At 37.3% G+C, this 19,214-nt stretch overlaps 1 protein-coding gene across 5 annotated transcripts in view; it reads left to right on the top strand.

Moving 5' to 3' along the window:
• Nucleotides 1-19,214, top strand: part of ARFIP1 (ARF interacting protein 1) — a 134,220-nt gene that overhangs the window by 105,253 nt on the left and 9,753 nt on the right. For all 5 annotated transcript variants that reach the window (XM_071214438.1, XM_058281119.2, XM_071214437.1 and 2 more), the window contains one exon: nt 3,066-3,240. In XM_071214438.1, coding sequence (XP_071070539.1) covers nt 3,066-3,240 — 175 coding nt within the window. The remainder of the gene's footprint in view (nt 1-3,065; nt 3,241-19,214) is intronic.

The raw sequence follows: 19,214 nt of genomic DNA, 5'->3' as shown, positions 1-19,214 counted from the left end.
TTAAACTGGATCAGTACTGTTTAGAAATGTGTTCAGAGGCTGTTAAAGGACATTATGTATTTTTGTCTTTACATTAAATCACCACATATTACTATTTATTTTAGTTCTTTTTTCCTCTTTCATTTCTTATTTTTAAATATCTGCTTCTGGCTGTTCCCTTTCTAGTCTGGTCATAGTAATAAGTAGTCTAAAGATAATTGTTGTAACCAGGTACCCTAAATGATTTACATGTATGAAGGTTATATAGAAGCACAAAGAGATGAAAAAATTAACTCAAAGCCTTAGAACTAGTGAAGGGCAGAGTAGGGATTTAGTTTGTCTACAGATCCTTGAATTAACTAACTTGTTATCATAGCAAGTTAGTCTAGCCTCCTAAATTTTTGTATCTGCTCTTTCTTCTTAGCTCCACTGCCATTGTCATGATTCCGTAACTCATTTTTCATTTGCCCATGGCCTTCTAATTGGTTTCCTTGTTTTTTGTTTCTTAATCTTCCACCTCAGTCCATTCTCCATTCCTTACATAACCATTAGAATCATCTTCCTGTCCTGAACAGAGTCATGTCACTCTCTAACTCAGCGTTTTTCAATAGTTATCCCAGTGCTCCACCCTCTCTATACCCTGGGGTGACAGAACTCTCCCAAAACATTGGGTGGGAACATCCACCCTCTTCAGTTGCTGGGGCAAACTCCCCCTCTCTGTACACGTGGGAGGAGTTCCTCTCTTGGCCCAAGGTCATGTCTTCATTCCAGATCTCAGCTTCCATGGTTTTCCTCTTGAAGTCATTTCCACTTCATTCTCTTCTTTCCATGTCCCTTTTATTCCAGGCTGACAGTGGTTTTGTTCATACAGCTCTCTCAAAAACCTTGTTTGGTTTAGCATGCAAGACGCAGGGGTCCAAGCCATCAGACAGTAAGACTTTCCACAAGTCTTTCCGATAACAGTATTTTCAATCCTGACTTACAAGTTCCAAGTTTATTTAAGTCCTCCAATGGGGCACTTTCTTCTGGGAGCTTAATTTCCAGACACTTGGAATTTCCAGAATTAGTTTCTGTTTTCTTTGTGCCTGACAGTTCAGCTCTCAGTATATCTCTGTTGTCTAGCATTTTACTATAAGCTACAAGTAGAAGCCAAGCCACATTTTCTGGGTCTGCTTTGGAAATTTCTTTAGCTGAAGGCCCAGGCTAACCATTTTCAAATTCTGCCTCCCATGAACCACCAGGAGTTAATCTTGCTAAGTTCTCTGGCAATTTTAAAACACGGTTCACCTTCCCTCCAGTTTCCAATAATAGTTTCATCATTTACTTCTAAGGCATCATAAAAAGTCTCTTTAACATCCATATTGCTATCAATAGTCTATTCAAAGCAATCTAGGCCTTTTCCATCAAGCATCTCACAATTTCTCCAAAAAAAAATACCCTTTATCCATTTATAAAATCATTCCAGCATATTGGTAATTGCAAAAGCACTACCCCACTCCCGGTACCAAATTCTCTATTAGTCAGCCAAAGAGGTGCTGATGTAAAATACCAAAAATTGGTTGGGTTTTTTTAAAGGGTATTATTTGGGGTAGGAGCTTACAGATACCAGGCCATAAAGCAGAAGTTACTTCCCTCACCAAAGTCTATTTTCACATGTTGGAGCAAGATGGCTGCTGACATCTGTGAGGGTTCAGGCTTCCTGGGTTCCTCTGGGCTCAGCGCCTCTGTTTTCTCCACAAGATCAGCTATAGACTATGAGGCTCTCTAGGCTTTGCCTCTCTCCACAAGGTTAGCTGTAAACTATCAGGCAAATTGCTCTGTCTCTTTCTCTGGTGCTGCATCTTAAGAATTCAGCATCAAACTCCACCATCTAAACTCCAACATTAAGAACCCTCGGCTCTGTCCTTTGCCATGCCTTTTATCTAATGACATGACCCAATCAAAACTCTAATCATAACACAATCACACCCATGTACAGACCAGATTACAAACATAATCCAATATCTATTTCTGGAGTTCATAACCGTATAAAACTGCTACATTATCCATCACCTGTCCTACTGGATTAAGTCTAATCCTTTTAGTACAGTTTGTGAGGTTCTGCTTAATCTGAACCCTGCCTACCTATCTGGCTTTAATTCCTTCCATTATTATGTTCCATCTGTAGGCCCTCATAATACTGAATTACTTCCCAAATGCGTCATATCTTACCAATCCCTGCCTTTCTCCATGCTATTCTCTTCCTGAATTGTTTTACCAGTGTTCCTGTTCCATTCACCTAGTAAGCGTTTACCATCCTTCAACTTTAATTATAATGGTTTTTTTTTCTTCTTTATTTTCTTTTAAATGTTACATTCAAAAAATATGAGGTCCCCATATAACCCCCACCCCACCCCTCCCACATCAACAACCTCTTCCATCATCACGGCACATCCACTGCAGCTGGCGAATACATTCTGGAGCACCACTGCACCACATGGACAGTGGTCCACATTGTAGTTCACACTCTCCCCCATTCCACCCAGTGGGCTATGGCAGGACACACGACGTCCAGCATCCGTCCCTGCAGCACCACCCAGGACAACTCCAAATCCTGAAAATGCCCCACACCATATCTCTTCTGGCTCCCTGCCATCAAAATTATAATGTTTTAATTCCATTCTGAGAGGCTCTTTTATATACCTGATAAGGTACTTAATTTCCATCATACTTTACCCCTCTCTCATGGCAGTTTCCGTTATCTCTTTGTGTTACATTTGTTTCCATGCTTCTCCCCCTAGACTGTAAGCTTCTTGAGGATAAACTTTGTTCATCTTTATAGCTCTACTTTATGCATAGTATAAGGAACGTACGTGCTCACTTGATTTTTGTTTAATGAATCTGAATAATCCTCTTTGGCCCTGAAAGAGCCAAGTTTGTTAAATTTAGTATGAGTTAAGAATAAATTCATTTCAGTTCAAGGGACTGATTAATTTTTTCTCAACTCATATATTGTTATATAATATGAAAATATTACATATTTACAATTTATCTCCCATATTTCACTCTGCTTTTGTTGTATGTTATTCTCATTCTCTTCTTTCCAGGATTGAATATGATGCCTATCGTACTGATTTAGAAGAACTGAATCTTGGACCACGTGATGCAAACACTCTGCCAAAGATTGAGCAGTCACAGCATCTGTTCCAAGCACATAAGGAAAAATATGACAAAATGCGCAATGATGTTTCTATCAAATTGAAATTTCTAGAAGAAAATAAGGTAAATTTACTCTTTACATTGAGATCTTTCTGTGAGCTTTAACATCACCATGACAAAAGACAGATAAATAGGAATTTTCCATTACTCTCTCTTGTTAATCACAAGAAAGAATTCCATTTATAATCAATATTTGACTTTTTAAAAGTACATACGAAATATATTTATCTTTCTGACATAAAAGTCATCATCAACTCCAGTATGCAAGTCTTTCACATTTAACAGTTGGCAAAAAAAAAATGATGTTCATTAAAATTGATCTTCAGATTGGTATTGATAGCAAGTATTTTTAAAAGTTACACAATGATGGGCTCTGCTCCAGATATTTTGAGACCTTTTTATTAATGGTAGGTGTAGATTTCAGGAAGAGAACAGCATTCTTCCTTGTAACTGATAAATGAGAATGACTAAAAGATCCAGTTTAGGGCTGCGGTTAGCAAAATCTAGAAGGAATAAGCCAAAAAATTACTTATCCACATTGTTTTCTTGTAACGTGTGTACATCTAAGGACTAAGAACAGTGAGGGCTAAGATGGACTTGCCAAAGGCCTCATCTGGAAATGGATCTATATAAGATAGGCTCCTGAGTTTTGGTTTAAGTACAGGACAGGTTCACATGCTTAAGATTTCTTTCATTACATGCCTTTTCATTTTGTGTGGTGGATCACAGTTCTGGAAATGGGGGAGCTGGTAGGCACACATTACAGAGTAGGTATAGCTCAGTCCTGTGGAGATGGAATCTTACATTGCATATTGGTAGTCCCTCACCCTGTACTCCTCACATCTTTTGAAGTCATGACATGCTTTCGCCCGTGGTTTCTTCCATCTGCCTCTCAAAAGAATTTTTCCATCCTCCCAGGAAACATAATGTTTACATTCTTCTTTATATCAAAGGGCTTTATTAAAGTCTCAGTTGTCTTTTGTTACCTTCTTGTTTTCTTAACATTTCATTGGAACCTAGCAAGTAAGCACTAACACTCATATTTTTTTAGCTACTGTGGGTCAAAATTATTCACTCGAAAATGTTACAATGGCAATAAAGAGAACATCAGCACAGTTAGAAAAATTGCCCAGCATCATTCCAGCAAAAGCATAGTGCAGCCTTTTTGCATTCATTGAGCACATTGATATTAGTCTGTAAGATGGCTCATCATAAGAGAAAAGAGAAATATAGATCAGTTACACTTTCAGTATTTTGATGAATATGAATATATCACTGTTTACATATAATTAACATAAATTTTAAGTTGAAAAATATTTTTGACATACTGCCCACGATGAATCAGTATTATATAGTAAAGTGTTAAATGAAGTATCCCCGTATTTTATGGATGATCTATCCAAAGCTAATTTGAAGTAAAGAAAGGAATTTATCTAATTTAGGGGTTATTGACCTCTACAAAGAGAGAAAGTGACTTTAGGAAATCTATAAAATCATAATCATGGTTTTCTCTAGATGATGATATTATAAGTAATTTTTGTTTTCTTTGTAATTTTCTATGAGAGCTTGTGTTACCTTTATAAAAGGGAGAGAAAAATTATTTTAAATGAACACCCCTAAACCATGTATGCTTATGTGGTTCTTGCCAGAGTAAGTAAAAGTAAGCAAAATATCACAAGGATAAGCTACACCTGTGTCATTACTACTTCTCTTACTACAACTTTTTTGAAATTTCATAGTGGATCTCCAAATTTAGAGATGAATCAGGGAAGAAAATTCTTACTTGTCCAGTACATGTATTTTTACATTCTTTCACTTAATCCTTATACAAACTTCTTTTTTTTTTTTTTTTAAAGAATTGGCATTTATTTTTTTTTTTTATTTTTTTATTTCTCTCCCCTTCCCCCCACCCCGCCCCAGTTGTCTGTTCTCTGTGTCTATTTGCTGTGTCCACTTCTGTTGTTGTCAGCAGCACAGGAATCTGTGTTTCTTTTCATTGTGTCATCTTGTTGTGTCAGCTCTCCGTATGTGCGGCGCCATTCCTGGGCAGGCTGCACTTTCTTTCGCGCTGGGAGGCTCTCCTTACAGGACGCACTCCTTACACATGGGGCTCCCCTACGTGGGGACACCCCTGTGTGGCAGGGCACTCCTTGCGTGCATCAGCACTGCGCATGGGCCAGCTCCACACGGGTCAAGGAGGCCCGGGGTTTGAACCACGGACCTCCCATGTGGTAGACGGACGCCCTAACCACTGGGCCAAGTCCGCTTCCCTATACAAACTTCATACTTTCCTTCTTTCAGTAAATACTTACTGAATACTTTATGTGCAGGGGATACATCAGCAAACAGAAAAGACGAAAAACCCTCTTTTCCTGAAGTTTATAATCTTATGAAGCAGATACTCTCAATATCCCCATTTTACAGATGAGTATATTAGCTTTGCATCATATTGTATTTGAACTCCATAATCAGCTATACCTAGGAGAAAAAAAATCTCCAAAAACCTTTTAATCTTTTTTAACTCTTCAGAACTATGAAGAAGTACTTTTTGGTCTCTGTTGTTTTAAATAATAGCTTAAGACAGATCCATTGCAAAACTTTTGTTTTTTGTTATTGTCGAGTAACTTTTACCCTTTTCTTTTTACTAGCTTTTAAAAAGGGAGGAAAAAGTAAGCCTTTAGGCCTAGGAACTGTCTCTCATCCCTGTTTGCTTTCTTGGCAGTTTGAAAATATGTCCCAAATCTGGGGTTTTTGTTCTTTTGTTAAGCTATACTTAAACTTACATCTTAACATCTCTTTCAAAGGTACTTGGCAAGTAATCTATTTAGTACTTGAATTTTAACAAAATATACTATACTTTCTCTACTTTCCTAAATTTTGTATATTGGATTTTAAAAAACAATCATCTCAAACATCATTGATTATGCTAATTCGTAGTTTGATGATGTCCTGAAGGCTGTTGGCAGTATATGGAGCTGTTTTTCCAGCCTTTTTTTCCCCCTTTCTTTTCATTCTCTTATCATGGCTTTTGGAGTGTCTTCCAGTAGCAACAATTCTCTACTAAAACAGCAGGCCAGACAACCAAAGAATTAGAATGGTGCATAAAGTAAAAGTAAATACTTCTTGGGTAAGGGAATAAGAACCAGGCCTGTGACTATGGTAATAAATTTTAGTATTTTAGTAATCAGACATTGTGGTAGTGTTTTTGTTTGTTTCCTTCTTAGAATCTTTTTCTTTTTTTTTTTTTTTTTTTTTTTAATTTTTGGAGAGGGATTGGAAGGTAGATTTTAGCTGTATTTTTGAAACGTGAAGTGTTCATATGTACTTAATCTAGCCTTGCTTTGTAAATACAAGCAGGAGTAGGTCTTTAAAGTACACGTGTATCTGTGTATGTGCATTAATGCTGAATGATAAATGCAAACATCTACGTTTATCATTTATTTTCAATAGAAACAGTTGAGTTCTAATATCTATATTCTGTACTCTCCAGCACCCCCACCTCCAGTGATATAGTTGTGTTTACCTTTAACGTACACAATCTTTACTAATCTGATATTCTCACCCTGTTGACTAACAACAGTGAGTTGCACATTAGTATGGACAAATTTAGACTCTTTGAATATTTCTCCTTTCGCCGATATTTTCCCTTTTCTAGACCTTTACTGTAGCAAGCTCTTTTGTGACTTAAGGCAGTATGACTTTTACTGTTCTTTTCAAAGTTCAAAACAAAATATAGGCTACTTTAGTAAAGAAGAAAATAGACATTTCTGGTGTTTTGTAGACTTTGTTTCTTCTTTCATAATCCTAATGGTGTCCACCATTGGTGCTTAGATGTATGGTAGTCATTCAGCAACTGTGTGTTTGCATTTCTCCCTAAGATTGGAGGTGCACTACAGAGAAGTGAAGGAAATTGAAGTGATAAAGGCAAGAGAATGAGTCAACTAGGAGGGGATAGAAGGGTGAATCCTGATTACCTCACTCTTTGCTTTAGTGAGGGCAAAGCACACTCTTTCAAAAAAGAAGTTGTTATTGTCTGTAGTTATTTGTTGTTTGCATGGGTAGAGGAAGCAAAAAATTAGAATATGAAGACCCTAATTTTCTTTGTAGTTAACATGGGGACTAAATTTAACTTTTTTTTTTTTAAAGATTTATTTATTTATTTAATTTCCCCCCCTCCCCTGGTTGTCTGTTCTTGGTGTCTGTTTGCTGCTTCTTGTTTCTTTGTCCGCTTCTGTTGTCGTCAACGGCACGGGAAGTGTGGGCGGCCCCATTCCTGGGCAGGCTGCTTCTTTCTTTTCACGCTGGGCGGCTTTCCTCACGGGCGCACTCCTTGCCACGCGGGGACACCCTTGCGTGGCACGGCACTCCTTGCGCGCATCAGCACTGCGCATGGCCAGCTCCACACGGGTCAAGGAGGCCCGGGGTTTGAACCGCGGACCTCCCATATGGTAGACGGACGCCCTAACCACTGGGCCAAAGTCCGTTTCCCTAAATTTAACATTCTTAATCTGTAACAATCTCATTTGCTTTGATACCAATTTCATTTCAATTGTATACACAAACTGTGTTCCCGTGCCCCTCCGTCCCCCACCTTTTATATACTTCTTGTCAGAAATTACATGTTTATACATTGAGTCTAAAACCATTGATTTATCATTAAATTTTATGCATTTGCCTTTTAGATCCTGTAGGAAGTAAAATATTACGTATTGTCCTTTCCTTTCAGTTTGCACAACTTTCCTTTGTGTATCTGGAATGTCATAATCACTCCCTTGTTTTTGAAAGACAGTTTTGCCAGATACAGAATTCTTTGTTGGCAGTTTTTTGCTTTCATCATTTTAAATATGTCTTCCCACTACCTTCTAGCTTCCGTGGTTTCCAATGAGAAATCGACACTTCATCTTATTGAGGCTCCATTGTATGTGACACATTGTATTTCTTTTGGGACTTTCATAATGCTCACTTTACCTTTGGCATTCAACCGCCTGATTATAAAATGTGGTGGCATAGGACTATTTGGGTTTATCCTCTTTGAAGTTCGTTGAGTGTCTCTGATGTGTAGCTTCATGTCTTTTGTTAAATTGGGGACGTTTTCAAACATTATTTCCTTGAATATTCTCTCTACCCCTTTGTTTCCTTCCTTCTGGGACTCCCCCAGTGGTTATATTGGTACACTTGATGGTGTCTCACAGGTTTCTCTTTGTTCACTTTTCTTCACTCTTCTTTCTGTTTCTTATCTTCAAGTTCACTCATTTTTTCTTCTGCCAGCTCCAATCTGTTATTGAACTCCCCTGGGGAATTTTAAATTTCTGTTGCTGTGGTCTTAACTCTGTTTAGTACCTTTTCAAAATGTCCATATCTCTATTATGTTCTTTGTGTTTACCTATCATTTTCCTGATAACCTTTAGTTCTTTGCCCCGTGTTTTCCTTTAGCTCTTGGAGCATAGTTAACACTTTTAAGTCCTTGGTATGTTCCAGTTTGGGCCTCCTCCTTGATGGTTTCTAATCCTTTAACTTTCTCCTTTGCCTGGGCCATTGTTTCTTATTTCTTTGTGTATTTTACAACTTTTGTTGAAACCTGGACATTTTGATATTTCAATGTGTTTATCACTGGAATTTAGACTTTGTGGCATCTATTTCTTAAACTCATATCCAACTAGTGTTATGACCAAGTTCTTCCTGAATGCCAGTAGCTAATAAAAAAAAAAAAAGAGGAATAAAAAGAAAGCACTTTTCTCACTCTTTGCAGATTGACCTGTATAAGCGCTGGCCTTCAGGGCTTATCCATACAGTGGGTTGAATGAGAATAGCTCCAGGTCAAAGTACAGGTGCCTCTCTGATCCTTTCTGCAAATGCTTCTTCTCTTGGGCATGCCTGTGAGGTCCTAGGAATTCCCCTGTTTATACAAGGATGTCCCCTCTTCTCTAGGAAGCAGTTTTCTCATGGTTCTGGACATTGCATTTTATGCCCTACAACCAGCAATCCATTGTCCCAGGCAGCATGACTTGACTGCTTTGCCACAGCATTCTGTAGGAGAGTTCTCTGAGCTTCCTTCTACATACAAGTCAAGTTCTGGGACAAGTCCCTCAGGCCACCAACAGACAGACTAGACTAGAGAAACACGTTCCTAGTATTTGCATGCAGGTTTTTCTGGAACAAGGATCAGGGATCCGCACTGGGATCAGGGCCAGCTCCATGCAGCCCGGGAGGAGTGGGAGAAGGACAAGAAAGGGCACCGCAAGATCCTACCACTTTTAAGAAGACTTTTCTTGATTTGGCAATCATCGTATTATTTCAGTCCTTAAATTGTTTTCTGGAGCCCTCAGAAACATTTCTGCCAGTTCTTGCTAGTTGTTCAAAGCTTTTTGGGGGGAATGGAGCCCTGAAGCCTCTCACTCTGCCATCTTGATGATGGCAGGGCCTAGCTCTCTCTTATACATGTTTTAAAGGAAAATAGTATGTGTAGCAGAAAGAGCACTGGACAAAGAATCAGAATACCAAATTTTTTTTTTAAGATTTATTTATTTTTATTTCTCTCCCCACCCCCCCCCCCACCCCACATTGTCTGCTCTCTGTGTCCATTTGCTGTGTGTTCTTCTGTGTCCACTTTTATTCTTGTCAGTAGCACCGGCAATCTGTGTCTCATTGTCTGCATCATCTTGCTGCGTCAGCTCTTCATGTGTGCAGCGCCACTTCTGGGCAGGCTGCACTTTTTTCAGCCTGGGCAGCTCTCCTTACAGGGCACACTCCTTGTGCGTGGGGCTCCCCTATGTGGGGCACACCCCTGTGTGGCACGGCACTCCTTGTGCGCATCAGCACTGCACCCCATGGGCCAGCTCATCACATGGGTCAGGAGGCCCTGGGTTTGAACTGTGGACCTCCCATGTAGTAGGCAGATGCTCTTATCCATTGAGCCGAATCCACTTCTCCAGAATACCAAATTTTTGGTCCTCCTTCTTTGACTTGCTGTGCAGCCTTGATTTTGCCTTTTTACTTCTCTGTGTCTCAGTGCCCTCAGGTATAAAATGGTGACACTCAGTGCTCAGCTATAAAATAGTGCCAACTTGTACTGTCTTCCAAGATTACTATGTACATGTCAAGTATTTTTTTAACCAATAAAGGTTAATTAATAGTACAAATAGCTTAGCCAGACTCACATGCACCAACAGCTTGATAGAAAATACAATTAAGCACCATATTCCTAATATACTTTACCTAACTGCTGCTTATTTTTATTTGTGTGTGATATGTTTAATTTTAATTAAAGCTTTAAATTAGGTTAGTATATCATGTTGGAACTTGAATCTTTTTACTAAATAGTCTAAAGAGATAAGACAGTGATAACATTTTTTTATGTCTTTTAAGATGATAAATCACTAAATCAGCAGTTAATTGCTTATACAAGCACTCAGTTTATAATGTTTATCATTTATATTCATTATTGCCTAGTATAACAGCTAATTTTCATTTATTTTTTGTAACTTTCCATCAGTATTTATTCATAGGTGACTAAGTCTTAACCTTGACTTTTATTTCTCTGTGGTTCTTATACTAGTGACATTAAAACATTTAAAATAAATATAGCAGTACAGAAGCCATAAAATTTTTTAAAAATTGAAAAAGTCAGCTACATTAAAAATAAATATTTCTACATGTAAAAAATCAAAATCAAAAGACAAGTAAATGCAAAGGATGATTTTATTAATGTGAAAGAGTTCTTAGAAATCAAGATGAAAAGAACCAACAACTCAAAATTAGCAAAGCTTTTAAGTAGACAGTTCACAAAGAAGGAAAAAAAAACCCTCCAGAAATAGTCTCTAAACATTTGTGAAGATGCTCACCTCACTCATAAGGAGACACGTAACTTAAAATAACATTGAGGGAAGCGGATGATGAAGCTCAAGTGATAAGGCCTCCGCCTACCGTATGGGGGGACCTGACTTTGATCCCTGGGGCCTCCTGGTGAAAAAAGAAGAGAAAGTGTGCCTGTGTGGCGAGCCAGTGCCTGCACAAGTGATTCATGCACTAAGATGATGACTCAACAAAAGAGAGACAAAGGAGAGTGTCAAGGGGAAGCACAGCAGAGACCAGGAACTTAGGTGGTACAATTGACAGGGAACCTCTCTCCACATCAGAGGTCCCCAGGATCGAATCCCGGTGAAAACTAGAGGAGAAAGATGAAAGGAGAAGACAAAAAGAGAAGTAGATAGAGAAGATCACACAGCAAATGGACACAGACAGCAAAAACAGCAGGGTGGAGAAAGGGGAGGGGAAAAAATACGTAAATACTCTTAAAAAAAAAAAGAGTGGAGCTGATAAATAAGTACTAAAGAAAAAAACAACAACATTGAGATACTGTTTATATCTCTCAAATTAGCAAAAATTCAAGTTTGTCAATACACATTGATGGGCAAGTATTGAAGAAACAATGACCCTTCCATATTAAGGATAGTAGTGCAAGACAGTAACGCCTCATTGATAGGACTCTGGTAATATTTATTAAAATTATAAAGGGAAGTATATGTGGCTCAACTGATAGAGCACCTGCCTACCATATGGAGGGTCCAGGATTTGATATCCAGGGCCTTCTGACCCGTGTGGTAAGCTGGCCCATGCACAGTACTGCCACGCGCAAGGAATGCCGTGCTATGCAGGGGCACCCCTATGCGGAGGTGCCCCACGAAAGGAGTGCACCCTGCAAGGAGAGCTGCCGCAGCCCACCCAGGGAGTGGCGCCACACACACAGATTGCTGACGCAGCAAGATGATGCAACAAACAATAAATGCAGTTTCCCTGTGTCGCCTGACAGTGCAAGCAGATGCAGAAGAACATACAGTGAATGGACACAGAACAGACAACGGGGGAAGGGGAGAGAAATAAATAAAAATGAATCTTTAAAAAAAAATTATAGAACCATTTACATTTTGATACATCATTCCTACTTCTGAAAATCTGTCATACAGACATGCCTACACAAGGGTATGTATGAGGTTATTCATTGCAATATCGCTTATAATATCAAAAGATTAAAAATAACCCATGGAATAAACTGGTTCTTTCATCTGATGGCATACTTTACAACTGTTTAAAAAAGAGCCTCAGGAATGAAAAGAGCAAGGAACAAAGCAGTATATATGGTACAATACCTTTTGTTTATAAGAAAGATCATATTTTCTCATGTTTTTTGCTTAAAGAAAAACTGAAGGCACTATTAATAAAATTGATTAATTACCTTTATGAGGAACAGGGTAGATGAAGACAAGAGTGAAAATGAGACTTCTCATTGTATACTTTTTATATCCTTTCCATTTTAAACCATTACTACCCTACCTATTCAAAAAATTAAGATTTGAAAAAGAAAGGAAAAATATGTATAACTGCAAAAATATTTTTTAAAAGCGTATCTTTTTTCAAAGTGAGGCTCAGTTGGATTTCTGTTTTCCATATAGTTCCAAACATTAGTCAAAGCCTAAAATTTTCCTTTTAGCTTAAAATCAAATTATCAATTCTGTGTTGGAAAAAAATAGAAAAACAGTTAACTTGCTAGGACACAAGCTCCCCACTTCATTCTTAAATGATAGATTAGAAATAGTATATTACCTTTCACTTATATAAAAAAATATTTTCACATATAGGACCTTGTTTGCTGCTGCTGTTAGTGATTTGGCTCCCAGATGCCTTTAAAATTTTTTCTAAACCCACATGGAAGGGGTAAATTTTGCCGGTGGTATGCATTGCCTGCTTTCTCTCTTTAGAATAAGACAGTGGGTGTATCTCAGTGGTGAGTGCTTGCTTTGCACATATAAGGTTCTGGGTTCAATCCCTGGTATCTCCTAAAAATAAAAATTTTAAAAGACTGTAACTAATTTCACATAAACCATGCAGTCAAAAAAAGTTTTAGGATTGATTTTGAAATTGGAATCACCCAAGAAACAGTCAGGATAATCTGCATTTGTCAGTGGGTGAGTAGGGATGAGACTATGAGCAAGTGCCAGGTAGAGAGCACTCTACCTTAGCCAACCAAATCTGTTTTCTGACTCTTTTTGGTCAGAAGCTATCAACTTATTTGGAAGATTGAGTGGTGATTTCATTTTCTGTTACATATGTTTGAAGGGAGGGGATTGTTTATTACTTTAACTTTGAGACTACATTTCTAATTTTATGGCAGAAAATATTGAGAAAATAGGATTCACTTATAAAAATTTCCTTTTTAACCATTATTACTGTAATGATCTGTAAGATGATTGATGCCTTTGTACTCCTCAGATCTACTTTTCACTTGTTTGCCAGGTGTGATAAAGGTAAGTTTTATACTGATACTAAATCAGTATGGTATTTGAGCAAGTCACTAGTAATCTACATTAGTTTTAGTGATGGTGGAGATGACTGACATTATGTACTTTTTTAGTTCTTTTTAGTTCTTTTAACTTCAGATTTACTTAAAAGTAAAACCTTTCATTAGTATTTCTAATTAAAATTTCAGAAGGCTTAAGCAGTGTTTAAAAATTTGACTTTGCAATGTTCTTTTTAACCTTTCCTTGAATCTTCTTAGTAATTACTCAGCACTTCTGTGTTGACTTATGTTCCTTGCATGACTCAACTGTACTTTGCTTTGTTGGATTAAAAATCATGTGATAACTGAGTTTTCTCTTTATTCGTCTTGTACCTGATATTCCAATTTTCTATCCTTCCATTAAATTTTCAAAAGATGCTTTTTTCGTGAGGGAAGATTCAGTAAGTTTTGTGGTTTTTTAAAAATGTACTTGTTATGGACCCATTATTATGACAAACTATCTGCTAGCAAGCAATTTAGAGTCTAATGGAAGACATTTAATAAAATGTTTATACAAAATGTTAAATTAACCATAAGAATGAAGAATTCCATGAAGAAAAATGTTACTGTGGGTTAGAAGTATCTGCTAGGTTAAGTGGCAGTATAAAAATAAACCTTGGGAGGTGTGATATGGGGGCATTTTCAGGACTTGGAATTGTCCTGAATGATATTGCAGGGACAGATGGAGGACATTATATATCCTGCCATAACCCACTGAATGGACTGGGGGAGAATGTAAACTACAATGTAAACTGTAATCCAGACGGTGCAGCAGTGCTCCAAAATGTATTCACCAAATGCAATGAATGTGCCACAATGTTGAAAGAGGTTGTTGATGTGGGGGGCAGGGGGAGGGAGGTATATGGGAACCTCTTATATTTTTTAATGTAACATTTTGTGTGATCTATGTATCTCTAAAAAAAAGCCAAAAAAATTTTTGCTAAAAAAAAAATCTTGGATTATATGTTTAAATGATTTGTAAACTTTTGTTAAATTTTCTCTTCTTATCTGTACGTAGTGTTACTGCTTACCAATTTTTGAAAGAAAATAAATGGCTTTATTAAATATTTTTATAAGCGTTTTCCTTTAAGTTTATAAACAATTATAAACTTAGGTTCATAGGATCAGAATTATTTATATTTTGTGTCTTAATCATTTTTAAAAATTAGTTTTCCAAAATATAATAAAGTGCCATGCTTAGGAAGGAAAGCTGTTTCACAATTTGATGACTTTATAGTCCGCTCCTGGCCCCATTTTGCCACTTAACAGGTAGCTCCATCATAGTGATGAAATGAAATACTCAGTTCCTTAACTACTTTTTGTAGTTCTGACATAAATTTGAATGAGAGCTTAGCTCTAACTTGAATGATTTTTGCTACTTAAAAGTTAGTTTCTTTCTTTCTTCCCCTATGTATTGCCATCATGTCGAAGGCTTTCTCCTCTTAAATCACATATCACATTTGTTGTCACTACCTGCTGGTCTCATTCTTCCCTTAGAGGTAAGCTCCATGGATGCATGTGTAGAGCATTCCCTTCCTCTGCAATAAGTATTGTGAGAATGGATGAACATTGGTCTTCAAGTAATCTTTATATGGAGGAAACGTAAATATGAATAATTTTGTATATTATATTATACTGTATTATAATGCTGTACTATACTTTAACTGTCTACTGGTATATAGTCATCATCTGCAATGAGCGAGGTGATCATATGCCAGTGTACAGATGATGATGCTGAGGTCAGAGAGGTTAAAAGTAACTTGTTGAAAGTCTCAGCCAGACTGAAATTCAAATCCAGGTTTTTATGACTCAAGAACCATGCTTTTAGTTAAGTATAATGTATATAATGCATGCTGCTCAAGATAAAATATTTTAAATTGCAAGGGAGAAGATGGTAGAATAACATTGGTCACATCTAAACCTGGAGCTCAAAGAAGGAAGGAAGAGGGAATTAAGGAAAGAAGAGAGGAAAGGAGGGAGGGAGCTAAAACATGCTAGACATTTTTGCTGAGAGTGAGATCTTTGCATTCTCTATTTTAATGTACCAATGGATAGTGAATTATAAGACATTGCCTTAGTTCTGTGAACTGCTCTTTCTTCAGTTATCTTCTCTTTTTCTTTTAAACTTCTGCTTGTCAATGATGTGTTGAAACCTATCCCAGTGAGTCAGAAAAATACATTTTATTCTTCTACCCCCACTTGTAGTTCATATTTGTCTTTCCTTTTCTTACTCGTTTCCCAATGTCCACACCCATATTTCTGATAGTGCTTCTCTTTCTCACCTGGTTGTTGCTTTGACATGACTGGCCTTTCAAAAACTATTATGAACTAATAAAATTATACCTCATAAATCTAATAAAAAGCCAAGACAGGTGTACTTTCCTGCTTGTTACTATAATCTTTTACTTACTAGAAAAGTTCGGTGGTGGGCAAGGAAAGCATGTTATTGCACATTTTTAAATAAGAAAGAGTTAATAACTTTACATATTAGTGGTTGGGGACTTCTTACTAAAAAGTGATTTTATCCCAGCCTGTTCTCACATTTTTAAGCCACACCTTGCCCCAATATTTTTGTACACTTACTATAAACCCTGATTTTATAGATTAATTGGGAGAGCCAATTAATACTTTGAAGAACTTAATAATTATAAATATATTAAGGCTAAATTATTTTAACTGGAAATTACCTCCTTTTTAAATTACTTCAATGTCCCTGAATAAAAAGCTATGTAATCTCAATTTAATTTGAAGAAAAAAATTGTCTGGTAAGAAGTAAAGTATCTTTTTAATGGTTTTGATGCCTATGAAGTAATGCTCTAGGTTTTTTAGTCAATAACTTTGTAAATTGTATTTATCATCTATTGATACATGCTGTGTGTAAACAGGAGAAAATTTTCAAGTGTAATCTACTTGACATCATCTAGCAGTCCTGCTCCTAAATTTCACCTACCAGTTTCTATTTAAAACCCCAGCTTGCCCCTCTTTTTTAGTAGTCAGCAATGGAGTTTGTTTTGCCCTTCAGCAATTAAAGTATTATATGGTATGTTTTAGGTCCTTCAACAGATGTTGCTCTCTCTAGTGGTTTTACTTACATCTAATCTGGGTTGTTCATTGTTTGGCAGATCTTTATGAAAGTTCTTTGTAATTTTGTTCACAATGATTTAATGTATTTATAAACTACCATAATTGTTTCTTTTGGTTTTGAAAATTTGTCAAATTTGTCGTCATCCATTTCTGTGTGGAATTGTTAACTCTCTCATCTTTTTCTCCTCTTAAATTTCCGCTGTTCTGTTTTTAAAGTTAGAACATATATAAATAAATAGTTCTATAAAGATTTTTCATACTCTGTGAATGGGGAAAGATTTTATGAATGTTTAATATTATACTATTTCTCATTGAGTTAACTTTTATTTCTTTAACATGCTCCAGCCCCTGTGTTAGATCTTTGTTCCAAGGATGTTTAAATGCAACTTCAGGGTCAGAGACAAAATTAGGAAGGAGGTTAAAGTTATATCTTTTCTATACTTCTACTCTTTCTTTAAGTGCTCAACAGTACCTTATTGGTTTGTCTCAAATTTTGTTAGAAAAGCTTTCCATAATGTTTGTTGCCCTAGAACTAGAGGCAAGTTGGTATAGGTATGGGCCACCAGCCTGGGAAGAAGACATTCCAAAATTTCCCAAATCCCAGCCTTTCTGCTTCCTAGTGGTCTAATCTTAGGCAATTTATTTAACTATACTATGAAGCTAATAACTACTGTACAGAATACTTATAATGGTAGCATATTGTCTGTCACAGAGTAGGTATTCCATAAAATTTAGTGTCATCTCCACCATATCAAAGTACAGTCTATCAAGAGTACTTGAGGGAAGCAGATGTGGCTCAAGCAGTTGGGCTCCTGTATACCATATAGGAGGTTCAGGGTTCTATACCCAGTGCCTCCTGGTGAAGGCAGGCTGGCCCATGTGGCAAGCTGACCCACACGGAGTGCTGACCTACACAGAGTGCTGGCCTGCACCAGTGCTGGCCCGTGCAGGAGTGCTGCCCTGCGCAGGAGCGCTGGCCCGCATGGAGAACTGCAGCAGCAAGATGACGCAACAAAAAGAGACACAGAGGAGAGATCATAAGAGACTCAGCAGACCAGGGAGGTGAGGTGGCTCAAGAGTGTGATCGCCTCTTTCCCACTCCAGAAGGTCCCAGGATTAATTCCCAGAGCCACCCAATAAAAGTACAAGCAGACACAGAAGACACAGACAGCAGACAGTGGAGGGAGGGGGGAGAAATAAATAAATCAATCTTTAAAGAATATGTATTTGAATCTTTCTTTGATTTGTGTGCTTATTAGTTCTCTCAGTCCATTAGTGTAGATATAGAGGTACCTGAAAAGGTATAATGACCCTGAAGTATTTCCTGAAACCTTTTGGCTTTTTGCTCTTTATCTAAAAGCAAAGCTTGACGGTTTCCCCACCTCACCTTCTTCAGCACTCTCCTCCCTGAGCCAGTTCTATTTGAGAAACCAGAATCTCTCCTAGATTGACCTTTACAAGGCCAAGTGGCCTAGTAAAGTGACCCTAATAAACTAAATAAAATATTATGTGCTGTTGAAACTGCTTACATAGTGACAGCAGTCATTACTAAAGATTGCAAAAATTTGTTTTCTTTAAAATTGTATTGCAACTGCCTTTCCTAATACTATTTGTTTACTTAAATTGGTAATGATTTATATTAATTTAATAACCAAAACATCTTGCGGATTCTTTGTACCCTGTCAAGCAGAGCTGCATTGAAGACATCATATGCTTAGTGTATTAGCCAAAGGGGTGCTGATGCAAAATACCGGAAATCAGTTAGTTTTTATAAAGGGAATTTATTTGAGGTAGAAGCTTATAGTTACCAGGCTGTAAAGCATAAGTTACTTCCCTTACCAAAGTCTTTTGCCACATATTGGAGCAAGATGACTGCTGACGTCTGCGAGGGTTCAGGCTTCATGGGTTGCTCTCTTCCTGGGGTTCATTTCTCTCTGAACTCAGCTCCTCTGTTTTCTCCACAAAGTCAGCTGTGGACTATGAGGCTCTCTAGGGTTTGTGTCTCTCCACAAGGCCAGCTGTAGACTATGAGGCAAATGACTTGTTTCTCTTCCTGGGGCCATCTCTCTTTCCTCATGACCAAGCTTCTCTGTGTCCTTACTTTCCCGGGCTCCAGTTCATGACTTCAGCATCAAAGCTCCAACATCAAAACTCCAACTCTCTTCTTTTGACATGGGTGAGTGCCTATCGGTGTGAGTGTCCACCAATGTGGCCCAATCGAAGCCCTAATCATAATTTAATTAAGTAAATGTGAAACTTTAGAACAGTTTCCAAACATACTCCAGTATCTATTTTTGGACTTCATAACTATATCAAACAACTACACTTAGAATAGTAAAAATTAATCAAAAGTTGGCAGAAGAGCAAAATATTGTAGATTTTTACTTCATTTGTTTTAAAAATATATTGAGGGTTGGTTGGTTAGTTTATTTTAATATCCTTTTTTTTTATTGTAAAATATATATAACATAAAATTTTCCCATTTTAGCCATTCTTCAGTATGCAATTCAGTGACATTAATTACATTCACAATGTTGTGAATTTTCTTCTGTATTTGTTTTAGTAATGTTTTGGTTGGATAAAATAACTTACCATTCTCATGTCAAGTTTACATATATCT

The sequence above is a fragment of the Dasypus novemcinctus genome, chromosome 1 (genome assembly GCF_030445035.2).
Source record: "Dasypus novemcinctus isolate mDasNov1 chromosome 1, mDasNov1.1.hap2, whole genome shotgun sequence".
NCBI lineage: Eukaryota > Metazoa > Chordata > Mammalia > Cingulata > Dasypodidae > Dasypus > Dasypus novemcinctus.
Note: the sequence above shows the minus strand (reverse complement) of the source record. Positions and strands in the feature narration are given on the sequence as shown.